The 14,271-nt window shown below is 44.6% G+C and overlaps 1 protein-coding gene across 1 annotated transcript in view; it reads right to left on the minus strand.

Annotated features, from left to right (window-relative positions):
• LOC126194745 (NACHT domain- and WD repeat-containing protein 1) overlaps positions 1 to 14,271 on the minus strand; it is a 633,295-nt gene that overhangs the window by 179,485 nt on the left and 439,539 nt on the right. Inside the window, exon 7 of the mRNA XM_049933012.1 lies at positions 4,985 to 5,202. Coding sequence (XP_049788969.1) covers positions 4,985 to 5,202 — 218 coding nt within the window. The remainder of the gene's footprint in view (positions 1 to 4,984; positions 5,203 to 14,271) is intronic.

Here is a 14,271-nt window from a genome sequence, read left to right on the forward strand (position 1 = left end):
TGTATCGGTTTACTTTTTTAAAGCGCTATGTTTAGTGCGCAAATGCCGTTCGAGACGGCAAGGTCTCATGGCATCATTGCCCAATACTTCGTAACAAATAACACGTTGCGGCTAACCGACACCATTGTTTTGTACAGCAACAAAATCGTATTTAATGTAATCATCACTGTATTTGTGTTTATCCAACAAACTCATGACGAAGTAAAGAAAGAGTTTCGCAAGTCGTCAGTTCACTTTCACATCAAAAGTATACACGACTAAGCTGCATGTTCGATCGATAATGAATGAACAACCCAGTCCAACTAAGACTTCAGCGACAACAATGCTTGTTTCGGAATCTGAATGACGTGCGACAATCAGCCAAGTTTCCGTATGTTTACTGTACTTGTACGCTACGAATTTTAGTGGTCATGTTGGCTACGGTCAGTTACTGCGGTTACATTCAGGCTGATGATCTACGAAGAAAACGAATCTCAGAGTACAGGGAAAGTGCTGGGTACCCAGTAAACAGTTCGTCCTAAGTACTAACACATTTGTCTTGATTAAAAAGCTACTTTTTAAATATCGCTGGCCCCGGCCACGCCCTCTTTTATACGTCCACACGTCCCCCTTCGGGGTCGTGCCTCACAGTTTGAAAACCAATGTTGTAAAGTGTCTCCGTTACCATCATGGAACACCAAGTCGTAGTACTGAAGCACATGCAAAATCATTTTGCACGTAAAATCAGGCCTGAGGTGGAAATAAAATTAGGTTTGCATTGTTTCACATAAGTAAACTATCAAAATTTTATTTGTCCATGAAGTTCTTTTCGTATGAGTGACATGCCCTGCCGCAGCAGGGAAGCGAGGGGAATCAGCGGAAAATTGCCCCTATCGGAGCACAAAAAAGGCGAATGTGCTCCTGTTTATTTAAAAGAGTCTGACTGAAAAGTGAGATGCCAGCTGCCTCATCCTACCTTCTTCAGCACTTTTAAAAATTTTCCCAAAAATTTAGGCACGCTCTTTTTAACATGCAACTCCCCTCTCATTCCAACAAGCTCCCATCACTGTAACACGCTCGCATCTGCTAGTCCATCGCTGTAAGTCGCTCATACGCATCCACTGTCACTTGCCCATTATTTCTCTCTCTTTCTCAGCCCAACTCGTTGCCATTATCTCTTTGTGTCTCTAATTGTCACTGTCTCCTGTCTCTTAGCCACAGTGTGCTACTACTACTACTGAATCTTCTCACTATTACTGCCTGCCTCATGCGCTCTCTTACTGCAACTACCTCAGTCATTCGTTCTTACTGCTGCAACCTCTCGTTGCCATTGTCATAAACACTCTCTCTCTCTTTCTCATTATCACTGGCTCTCATTCACTTCCACTTTCTTCTTTACTCCTCTTCCACAGGCAGAGGTCCTTCTCTGTTTTCCTAGCATGTCCTGCCACTGTCAACTATGTTCGACTGACATTGTGTCCCTCGGTTTCTCTCAAACTGCCATTGTCTCTTTCGCTCTTTCTATACCACAACTATTGTTTGCTATCTTTCAGTATTTATTACTTTTCCGTTTCTTTCCTGCTGCTAATTTCTCCTCGTGTCTTGGCAAAGAAAAGCGCAAGTATGTTCACATCCCAAAATTTTTGGGAAAATTTTTCAAGGTGCTGTGGGAGGTAGAATTTGGCAGCTGCTACCGCACTTTCCAGTCAGAATTTTTTATTAAGCAGAAGCACATTAGCCTTTTATGTCTTCCCATAGGATCATTTTTCCGGTGCTTGTTTTCTTCTTTATACACAGCGCTAAAGTCAATGCGAGAAACGCTTGGTCTGTATTGGTAGCTATTCACGCCAGTGTCAAAATACTTCGTGACACGATCGCCTAGCATGACACCTACTTACAATGTCAGATTAAATTTGACACAGTTGGTTGGTAGGTCTGTGCGCTTGTTTGAAAAACCAGTGAATAGGAAACAACGAATTTGAAAAACAAATTTAACCGTTACCAGGAGTCTTTACACTGAAGTGATCAAAGTCATGGGACAGATATTTGCACACACACAGATGGCGGTAGAATCGCGTACATAAGGCATGAAAGGGTGGTGAATTGGCGGAACTGTTTTTGGTAAGCAGCTGATCCATGTGAAAAGGTTTCCGAAATGACTATGGCCGTATGACGGGGATTAACAGATTTTGAACGCACAATGGTAGTTGGAGCTGGACACCATAGGACATTCCATTTTGGAAATCGTTAGGGAAGTCAGTATCCCGAGAATACCAAATTTCAGGCATTACCTCTCACCACGGACAACGCAGCAGCCAACGGTCTTCACTTAACGACCGAGAGCAGCGGCGTTTGCGTAGAGTTGTCAGTGCTAACAGACAATCAACACAGCGTGACATAACCGCAGAAATCAACGTGGGACGTACGACGAACGTATCCGTTAGCGCAGTGCCGCAAAATCTGGGGTTGATGGGCTATGTCAGCAGATGACCAATGCGAGTGCCTTTTGCTGGCAGCACGTCATCGCCTGAAGCGCCAGTCGTGGGATCGCGACCATATCTGTTGGACCCTAGACGGCTGGAAAACCGTTCCCTGGTGAGATGATGCTATTGGTTTGTGGCGCTCTCGACATCGCGGTCATCAGCGCCAGTACAAGTTCCAAATCTTCTCCACGGTCGGAGAAAATCTCCGAGCCGGCCGGGAATCGAACCCGGGACCCCTTGATCCAGAGGGAGCAACGCTAGCCACTAACGACGAGTTGCGGACGACCTGGTGAGATGAGTTCCTATTTCTGTTAGTAAGAGTTGATGATGGGGTTTGAAAGTGATGCAGACCCAACAAAACCATGGACCCAAGTTGTTAACATGGCACTGTGTAAGCTTGTGGTGGCTCCACAATGGTGTGGGCTGTTTTTACATGGAATGGACTGGGTCCTCTGGTGCAACTGAGCCGATCATTGATGGAAATGGTTATTTTCGGCTAGCTGATAGCTGAGTGGTCAGGGTGGCGGATTGCCGTCCTATGTGCCCGGGTTCGATTCCCGGCTGGGTCGGAGATTTTCTTCGCTCAGAGACTGGGTGCTGTGTTGTCTCCATCATCATTTCATCACCATCCGGCGCGCGGGTCGCCCAATGTGGCGTCGAATGTAATAAGACCTGCACCAAGGCGGCCGGACCTGCCCCGCAAGGGGCCTCCCGGCCCATGACGCCAAACACTCATTTCCATTTTCCATAGACCTCATGTTCCTAAAAAACGATGGAATTTTTATGGACGTTAGTGCGCCCTGTCAGAACATTCTGGAAAGTTCGAAAGAATGGTTTATTGAACTAGATGGTCCGGCATAAATCCCATCGAACATTTACGGGTCATAATCTAGAGGTCAGTCCGTGCACAAAGTCCTACACCGGCTACACTTTCGAATTATGAACGGAGGTAGAGGCAGTATGGCTCAATATTTCTGCAGGGGACATCCAGCGACTTGTCGAGTCCGTGCTACGCCGAGTTGCTGCATTACACTGGGCGAAAAGAGTTCCGACACTATAATGCGAGATATTCCGTGACTTTTGTCCCTCAGTGTAGACTTGGGATGTACACTACTGGCCATTAAAATTGCTACAGCACGAAGACGACGTGCTACAGACGCGAAATTTAACCGACAGGAAGAAGATGCTGTGATATACAAATGATTAGCTTTTCAAAGCATTCACACAAGGTTGGCGCCGGTGGAGACACCTACAACGTGCTGACATGAGGAAAGTTTTCAACCGATTTCTCATACACAAACAGCAGTTGATCGGCGTTGCCTGGTGAAACGTTGTTGTGATGCCTCATGTAAGGAGGAGAAATGCGTACCATCACGTTTCCGACTTTGATAAAGGTCGGATTATAGCCTATGGAGATTGCGGTTTATTGTATCGCGACACTGCTGCTCGCGTTAGTCGAGATCCAATGACTGTTGGCAGAATATGGAATCGGTGGGTTCAGGAGGGTAATACGGAACGCCGTGCTGGATTCCAACGGCGTCGTATCACTAGCAGTCGAGATGACAGGCATCTTATCCGCATGGCTGTAACGGATCGTGCAGACACGTCTCGATCCCTGAGTCAACAGATTGGGACGTTTGCAAGACAACAACCATATGCACGAACAGTTCGACGACGTTTGCAGCTGCATGGACTCTCAGCTCGGAGACCATGGCTGCAGTTACCCTTGACGCTGCATCACAGACAGGAGCGCCTGCGATGGTGTACTCAACGACGAACCTGGGTGCACGAATGGGAAAACGTCATGAATCCAGGTTCTGTTTGCAGCATCATGATGGTCGCATCCGTGTTTGGCGACATCCCGGTGAACGCACATTGGAAGCGTGTATTCGTCATCGCCATACAGGCGTATCACCCGGCGTGATGGTATGGGGTGCCATTTGTTACACGTCTCGGTGACATCTTGTTCGCATTGACGCCACTTTGAACAGTGGGCGTTACAGTTCAGATGTGTTACGACCCGTGGCTCTACCCTTCATTCGATCCCTGCGAAACCCTACATTTCAGCAGGATAATGCACGACCGCATGTTGCAGGTCCTGTATTGGCCTTTCTGGATACAGAAAATGTTCGACTGCTGCCCTGGCCAGCACATTCTCCAGATCTCTCACCAATTGAAAACGTCTGGTCAATGGTGGCCGAGCAACTGGCTCGTCACAATACGCCAGTCACTACTCTTGATGAACTGTGGTATCGTGTTGAAGCTGCATGGGCAACTGTACCTGTACACGCCATCCAAGCTCTGTTTGGCTCAATGCCCAGGCGTATCAAGGCCGTTATTACGGCCAGAGGTGGTTGTTCTGGGTACTGATTTCTCAGGGTCTATGCACCGAAATTGCATGAAAATGTAATCACATGTCAGTTCTAGTATAATATATTTGTCCAATGAATACCCGTTTATCATTTGCATTTCTTCTTGGTGTAGCAATTTTAATGGCCAGTAGTTTACTTCTGGGGTCGTACCTTGAAGCCGGGTATGTGCAGCGCGGTGGGCTGCAGGCGGTAGCAGGGCGGCTGCGCGGCGCTGTCGAGGCGGTACCACTTGCGCAGCAGCTCTTTGTTGTCGGCGCGCTCCAGCGCCATCTCGAAGTCCTGCGTCTCCACCGTGTTGGGCAGCAGCGGCGTGCCCAGCGAGTTGCTCAGGAACAGCACCGGCACCACGTACGCCGTCTGCATCTCGCCTGCGCCACAAACACTTTTTCTGTATCACACCCTTCACTAGTGTGTTATCTCACTAGGCATTTGACTGTGTGAACCATAGTATCCTGCTAGATAAACTGAAGCTCTATGAGATTTATGTTATAGCCAATCAATAGACAGCGTAGTATAAAAAAATACAAAAGGTTGTACTTAATAATTCAACCAATGTTGAGAGTTGAGAGTCTTCAGACTGGGAGGAAATGACTTATGGGATTTATAATGAATCTAGTCATAGTTCTGCTCAGTTAGCAAACTTTGCGATACCAGCTTAATTCTGTCCAGATGTGAATTGGTTGTCATATGGACCGGGTGATCAAAAAGTTAGTATAAATTTGAAAACCTAATAAACCACGGAATAATGTAGATAGAGAGGTAAAAATTGACACACATGCTTCGAATGGCATGGGGTTTTATTAGAACCGAAAAAACTCCCCATATTGCTAGACGTGTGAAAGATCTCTTGCGCGCGTCGTTTGGTGATGATCGTGTGCTCAGCCACCACTTTCGCCATGCTTGGCCTCTCAGGTCCCCAGACCTCAGTCCGTGCGATTATTGGCTTTGGGTTACCTGAAGTCGCAACTGTATCGTGATCGACCGACATCTCTAGGGATGCTGAAAGACAACATCCGACGCCAATGCCTCACCATAACTCCGGACGTGCTTTACAGTGCTGTTCACAACATTATTCCTCGACTATAGCTATTGTTGAGGAATGATGGTGGACATATTGAGCATTTCCTGTAAAGAACATCATCTCTTCTTTGTCTTACTTTGTTATGCTATTTATTGCTATTCTGATCAGATGAAGCGCCATTTGTGGGACACTTTTTGAACGTTTGTATTTTTTTTTGTTTCTAATAAAACCCGATGTCATTCCAAGCATGTGTGTCAATTTGTACCTCTCTATCTACATTATTCCTTGATTTATTCAGTTTTCAAATTTATCCTTTTTTTTTGATAACCCGGTACATTATGTAATCCATGTTTGTGAATGTTTGCTAATTTTTCTTGTTGTTTGAGGAGACTATCGCAGTTGTCCTTGGAAATGTGCCTGTGACTCTCCTGCAGAAATCAATTGATGACATTTCTAAGCGTTTAAAACGGAAGAGCATATGTGGATTTGTAGAGTAGTGCACATATTATCATGGTCCTGAGAACCGACTATAACTTAATCAGTACGCATGTATTCATTAGTAAAAAAATTATTGACATTTAAAACTAGGAGCGACTTCTCGCTCATCTTGTACGTCCTCAAACGCACTCTCTCTTATGACTGACTTAAGTCATATTCAACATCGACGACAGTGTACACTAATTACACTCGTGTTAGTAAGGATACATCGCCGTATACATCATTATTGTAACGTCTTCTGCTGCAGTTAATGGTGCATTTTCCCTGATATTTTCATGCTGACTAAACGAAACAGTGGTGAATCGTGAATCTTTTCTGTTTCTTCCGTTATCCAAGATAGTAAGAGTCCCAAACTCATTAGTTGCTTGCCGTAGTTGTGTAGCAAAAGATGTATCTTTATGACAAGACGACATTCTACTACAGTAATAAATACCTTCGAAGGTAACTGGTATTTTAAAGAGATTATAATTGCCACTATTATCACGCTGTTCAGAAATTTGCGTTTATAGTCAATAGATTACAAGCACGGCAAGGCAGGGTAGTATCTAACAGCGGAATGTATCGGACAAGAGCGTTTCTGATGATGATGATGTTTGGTTTGTGGGGCACTCAAGTGCGCGGTCATCAGCGCCCGGAGAGCGTTTCTAAACTGTGGTGCTGTTGGCAGCACCTGTTGACGCGCCGCAGTGTGAACTATGGAGGAACAAGACAGCTCACAACATATAAGTCAAAACGGTACTGCGTTTTGGAGTAGCAAAAAGTTATCCTTTCCTAGTGAGTTTTTCTGCGCACGAACTTTGGAGTGTTGCATTTTGTTTGCAAGTGCGTAATACTACAGAGTTAAAATGGACTTTACAACTTTGGAATAATATAGAAATTTACTGAGATAATTTACAGAATCAGTAGATGTAACATTTTGCAGCAAACAACCTCAAGTTTCACATATGCCAAACGCAGTTTGGTTCGATGTGACTACCATTTGTGATGTGGCAAACATCCCACCGGTAATTAATTTCTTCCCACACTCGTTGCAGCAAAACGGGCAAACTTGTGCAACAGCAGTGTAGATTCGATTTTCCATGTCGGCTAAAATTGTTTGGTAGGAGAGAAACATTCACACGGTCTTTAACGAAAGCCCAGAGAAATAAATCCAATGGTGTCAAGTTTGGGGACTGACATTATTTGACATGAACATCAACACGGAGGCGACCTGGTGATTTATAATGTCGCAGTGAACAACACGTCTCAAAAAAGTTATTGTGCCAAGACTAAAATGTAGGCCTGCATGGATGTTATTTTGCATATTCGGTGCGAAATTTACGCCGAACAGCTGCGGCAGAGTTCGTTTCACGAAACCAAAACAAACAGCGAGCACGCTCCGCACAAGTGAAATTAGCCATTTTAACTGTGCGCTACATTGGGGATTCTGGTGGAGGAATAGGGTACTGAAGCACTACGTGAATCAAACTTCGGATTGTCTGCTACAAAATGACACATCTGTAAGTTGCCTCAATAAATTTCTACATCATTCCAAAGTTGTAAAGTCCTTTTTGACTCACCCTGTACCTTTTTATTGTGCATTTAGGTGCAACTGATATTAATTCTACGTTACAGGTTGTGACAATGTTGAGCCCCAATACTAACAATGGGAGCATTAATATGGCCAAAAGTCGGTAAGCAAGATATACATTACAAAGAAGCTAAACGGTTACTGAAGGACTAGCCTTTGCAATTGGCTTCTGTGTAACCGGAATTCATTTACAAGTTTCCAGTACTTGTCCAGAATTTCCTTGCAATGAGATGGGTCCACGGTGAAAGAAGTAAGCTAAGCAAATGTTAGAGTGCTAAAGCAATATGTTAATGTGAGAATAAAAATCATCAAACTGATTTAGTTTTATTTTTAATTAAGAGGATATCAACAGTGATAACACAGCGTCATTTTCAATCTAGTTAATTAAGTCACGAAATCCTGAAGTGAATCCCTTACGCTAGTGACCGAATGTCAGATACATGTACTGAGGCGGTTCGTAGACGCGAACTGTTGCCTTTGAAGTCGATGGCACAAGGGAAATACCTTGCTGATGATTGATAGGTTAGTTTATGCAGAAGTATACCAAAGAGAAGTATTGTACCAAGAGTTGAAGGAAGCATATCCATACTCCCCCTGTCACCTCTACACAAAATATTCGCCATATTGCGTTGCACATACATTCTAGTTGCGTTATTATATGTTCTTAATTTATTTGCAATGAAAACTCCGAAAATTCTGAACCTTTCAATAAAAAGCACATTGGTATGGCGTGAGTACTAACCTCTTCTTGTGTTCATAGACATTTTTATTTTCCGTTTCCTCCTTCTCAAAGAGGCCAATAGGCAAGTTATCACGTCAGTTTTTTTCTTGCATTCGACTAGCTGAAGGTCTTATTCTCCAGTTAATGTGACTCAGGCGTCTTCTTTGCTCACTTTACGGCAATATTCTGATTGGGAGGAATCCCAGAGAATAGGAGGAGGAGGATATTGGTGTTTAACGTCCCGTCGACAACGAGGTCATTGGAGACGGAGCACAAGCTCGGATTAGGGAAGGATGGGAAAGGAAGTCGGCTGTGTGCCCTTTCAAAGGAACCATCCCGGCATTTGCCTGGTGTGATATAGGGAAATCACGGAAAACCTAAATCAGGATGGCCGGACGCGGGATTGAACCGTCGTCCTCCCGAATGCGAGTCCAGTGTGCCCAGAGAATAGACCATTCTCTATATTTCTCTATAAAGAAACGAGTTTTCACCTGATTCCACTTCATAATGTTTATGTAGACTCACAGAATCTCGTCTTCTTCTTCTTGTGTTACAGCTTCTGTAGGACTGCGGGTAGCCTCTCCATGGACTATATTTTCCTCTTCTGCTCCCAGAACCTCTTCGTCCTCTCTCTTCCTGACCTGCTGGTGACACTATCCTTGCCCTGTATCCCACTCTGTCGACGATCTCTGACATTTTGGTAGATATGTACTTGCTGCTCCAATATTCCTTTCCTTCATCTTCATCCCGAATTCCGACCAATCATAGAGTTCAACAACTCACTTGGTTCCTGTCTTTTCTCCTATGCTTCCTGTTATTTCTCATACTCTTTTCGTCGTTTTATTCAAATTCATCCTGATTATGTGTCCGGTAAACCTAGCCCTTTTGAGTCAGATTTCTCCCGACATTCTTCACATCTTCCAGTGCATTCCTTCCCTAGGTCTTCGCACCCATCTCTCACTATCTCCTTGAGGACTTAGTATTTTACTCACTAATTTATCTCTACTTTCTCTAGTTGTTGTGCGCCATCTTTTCCTAGTGTTATCGTCTCATCCAGATGTAGTACCACTTCCTCACCGTTGTCTTGTAGTGTCTGATCTTTACAGATACTTCCTTTTTATTGTATATACATATATCAAAAAAAGTTTTGCATCACCTCGGTTCCGAGAGTTCCGGAACCTATACAGAAAACTGGAATAGAGATCAACATAAACATCAATTCCACCCTTTTTATTGCTCATGAAAACCACACATTGCATGTTGTACCACCATACAGCGTGACTTTCAGAGGTCGTGGTCCAGACTGCTATACACATCGGTACCTCTAATACCGAGTAGCTCGTCCTCTAGCATTGATGCATGCCTGTATTCGTCGTGGCATACTATCCAAGTTCATCAAGGCACTGTTGGTCCAGATTGTCCCACTCCTCAACGGCGATCCGGCGTAGATTCCTCAGAGTGGTTGGTGGATCACATCGTTCATAAACAGCCCGTTTCAGTCTATCCCAGGCAGGTTCGAAAGGGTTCATGTCTGGAGAACATGCTAACCAGTCGAGCGATGTCGTTACCTTGGAGGAAGTCACTCACAAGATGTGCACGGTGGGGGCGCGAATTGTCGTCCATGAAGACGAATGCCTAGCCAATATGCTGCCGATATGGGTGCACTGTCGGTCGGAGGACGGCATTCACGTATCGTACAGCCGTTACGGCGTCTTCCATGACCACCAGCGGCGTACGTCGGCCCCACATAATGTCCCACAAAACAGCAGGGAACCTCCACCTTGCTGCACTCGCTGGACAGTGTGTCTAAGGCGCTCATCCTGACCGTGGTGCCTCCAAACACGTCTCCGACAATTGTCTGGTTGAAGGCATATGCGACATTCATCGGTGAAGAGAACGTGATGCCAGTCCTGAGCAGTCCAACCGGCATGTTGTTGGGCTCATCTGTACCGCACTGCATGGTGTCGTGGTTGCGAAGATGGACCTAGCCATGGACGTCGGGAGTGAAGTTGCGCATCAAAAATGTTCAAATGTGTGTGAAATCTTATGGAACTTAACTGCTAAGATCATCAGACCCTATGCTTACACACTACTTAACCTAAATTATCCTAAGGACAAACACACACATCCATGCCCGAGGGAGGACTCGAACCTCCGCCGGGACCAGCCGCACAGTCCATGACTGCAGTTACGCATCACGCAGCCTATTGCGCACAGTTTGAATCGTATCACGACGTACTGTGGCTGCACGAAAAGAATTGTTCAACATGGTGGCGTTGCTGTCAGGGTTCCTCCGAGCCATAATCCGTAGGTAGCGGTCATCCATTGCATTAGTAGCCACTGGGCGGCCTGAGCGAGGCGTGTCATCGTCAGTTCCTGTCTCTCTGTATCTCCTCCATGTCCGAACAACATCGCTTTGGTTCACTCCGAGACGCCTGGACACTTCCCTTGGTGTGAGCCCTTCCTGGCTCAAAGTAACAATGTGGACGCGATCGAACCGCGGTATTGACCGTCTAGGCATGGTTAAACTACAGACAACACGAGCCGTGTACCCCCTTCCTGATGGAATGACTGGAATTGATCGGCTGTCTGACCCCCTCCGTCTAATAGGCGCTGCTCATGCATGGTTGTTTACATCTTTGGGCGGGTTTAGTGACGTCTCTGAACAGTCAAAAGGACTGTATCTGTGGTGCAATACCCACAGTCGAGATCTATCTTCAAGAGTTCTGGGAACTGGGGTGATGCAAAACTTTTTTTGATGTGTGTATTTATATATTTTTGGCTGCACAGCTGGCTGACCTCATCTTCTTCAATCTCTCTGTTATTTCCTATCTGCTCCTGTTTGTTGATGGTACATACTCTCCCAGATATATAAATCTGTCCACCTTTTTCCTTCTGGTGTTTTCCAATCCCCAGAGGTATTCAGTGCTTCTATCTTGTTGTGGGCGATGCTCAATCCCACTCTTCTGGCTGTCTCGCTTAGGTTGTCGAGTTGTGTATTTGCGCCTCCTTTTGTCTCACTTACTGTCGCTATGTCATCCGCAAGGGCTAGTCAGTCCCCTTGTGTCCTAGTATCCTTTTAGTCACCTAGTAACGTCTTTGATATTCCCAATTTGTCGCTTATTGCTCTCCACTATCTGATGACTTTCCCCAGTCCTGTGCTGCACAAAGCTGGTGACAGTCCACTTCACCGTTTGGCACTGATCTTGATCGCAAGACTTGTAATGTGGAAGGGTCGACAAAAATAAGGAAACTTCGAAAATACAAAACAGTACCATCCCTAATACGGTGTAGGGAAATCGTTAGGATTCGAAACGAGTTCTGGTTGTCACGAAATGTGTAAATACAAGTCCTTTATTATTTGCAAGGTAATCTTACTATTCTTTCTGCAAAATACTTGCAGATTTAGGTAACGAGGATGGTGGGGGGGATCGATAACGCACCATTCTCTCCTAAGTAGACCACAAATGCTCAATAATATTGTGGATCTGGTGACTATGGTGGCCAGGGGACATGCGATAATTCAGCCTCGTGCTCACAAAACTAGTCAGGGACGTAGCAAACTGTGTGAGCAGTCTTTGAAGACAGTTTCACCACTGGGGAACAAACGTTATTTCATGGGATGGGCCTGATCAGCCGAAAATGGTCACATAATTCCTAGAAGTAACGCGATCTTACACATGGGGTAGCTTCAGAATGCAAAAGTTACGCTCCGCCACATCCAGCTCGACATGAAATGACGGGCAAATCCCGCTAAGCGTTTTCCTCAAATCGATCACCGTTTGTCGAACTGACACTACACCTACCTCGAGTTCGACTTGTGAATCTATCCTCAGTAATTCCCTCAGAAAGCGATCACAACTGTTCCCCAGACTCTCAGGCCATAGTGAGGGCAAACTGGCACAACCGCAAACTGCCGCCACGCTATCTCCGAGCTAATGCGAGCAAGCTGGAGCGTATTGCAACTTCGGCACGGAAATCTGCCATGCGGCGGAATAATCCAATTAGAGTTTGTAGGGTATTCGTCACTCCAAATCGTGTAGCAATTTCGCAGCTGTATCCTACGGTCGGCCTACGCTTCGACAGCGGGTGCGTAATCAGTTGTTACTCTCTCCACAGTGAATCGGAGTGTTATATTCGTACCAGTGGGTGCACTTGCGTGTGTGTATGTGCGTTTATTCTGCGTGAATGCTGTTGTGCACCATAGAAAAATTGCACTGCTCTATTGTTAATTAGTTAGTTCCACAGATAATTTGAACGATCCTTTTATCGAAACGTTGTGGAACGAGTCAGTTTACAGGATATGAATACATGATTAGTGTTAACATTAATGAATACATTATTACATTCAGTCCTACTCAAGCAACTATTCGCCTTTTCCTTTTTATTTTTTTATTTTTTTGCTGGCTACCAGTTTTTAAGTATAAATGAGTCAATGCAATACGAGTTGTCCGGGAGAAGTGATTTTAAGATAGAATTAAAAGCTCCATTGCTAACTGTCAGAGATTTTATGTTACTGGACATATGATAAAAGTTTTGTTGCTGCGTGTTGAACTCCTTTCTGAGCCCCAGACAACTTTAATAATGGGTGATAAAAGTCATTTCTCCCTCTATTGTTCAGATATGGACATCACTGATCTTCTCAAATAGTGACGGGTTATTTATGACTAATTTCGTTAGTAAATATACGCAGTTAAAACAGCTAGACCTTGAAGACGCCGGCCGGAGTGGCCGTTTGGTTCTGGCCGCTACAGTCTGGAACCGAGCGACTGCTACGGTCGCAGGTTCGAATCCTGCCTCGGGCATGGATGTGTGTGATGTCCTTAGGTTAGTTAGGTTTAAGTGGTTCTATGTTATATGGGACTGATGACCTCAGAAGTTAAGTCGCATAGTGCTCAGAGCCATTTGAACCATTTTGAACCTTGAAGACGTACGCACATGACTTCCGTGACTGCTCACTTTTGTGCAATCAATACTTTCTTTTTAAGTGATAAGTTACCCCAGAAAATTATTCCTTAAGCCATTATTGAGTGGAAACTTGAAGAATATGTCAGGAGGTTGCTAGGTTTATTTCCAAGATTAGCAAGGTATCTGAACTTAATTGTTTGAGAAGCTCAGTAATATTCTTCTTCCAGTTCAAGTACATCCATAAATTTGAAGCATTCTGCCCTATTTACTGACTCCTACTCATGTGCAGCATCAATTGTTGGTGTGATTCTGTAATGTTTTCTTGTTTCAAAATTTAGGGAGAGTCCATTTTCTGAGAGGCACTTAATAATTCTGTGGAACGTATCATTTACCATATCGCCTGTTGTTTTCTCTCTAATGGGATTTATTACAACACTAGTATCATCTACAAAAGGTATAATTCTGCTTGTTGAATATTAAGTGGGAGGTCATTCACATACAAGGGATAGGAGTGGACCCAAAACTGAACCCTGTGGGACTGCTTTTGTGATTCCTGTCCAGGCAGTACAGTTTTTTACCTTTCTGATATTGTTTAAATTATTCAGGACAGCGCTTTGCATTCTCTTTTTAAGTGTATTCAAAGCAGCTGTGTGTAATGCCATCAGTTCGACAAAAATTGAGTTTTTCTAAGAGAGTAACATGATCTGTACAATCAAACG

This window comes from Schistocerca nitens, chromosome 7 (assembly GCF_023898315.1).
Source record: "Schistocerca nitens isolate TAMUIC-IGC-003100 chromosome 7, iqSchNite1.1, whole genome shotgun sequence".
NCBI classification, from domain to species: Eukaryota; Metazoa; Arthropoda; class Insecta; order Orthoptera; family Acrididae; genus Schistocerca; species Schistocerca nitens.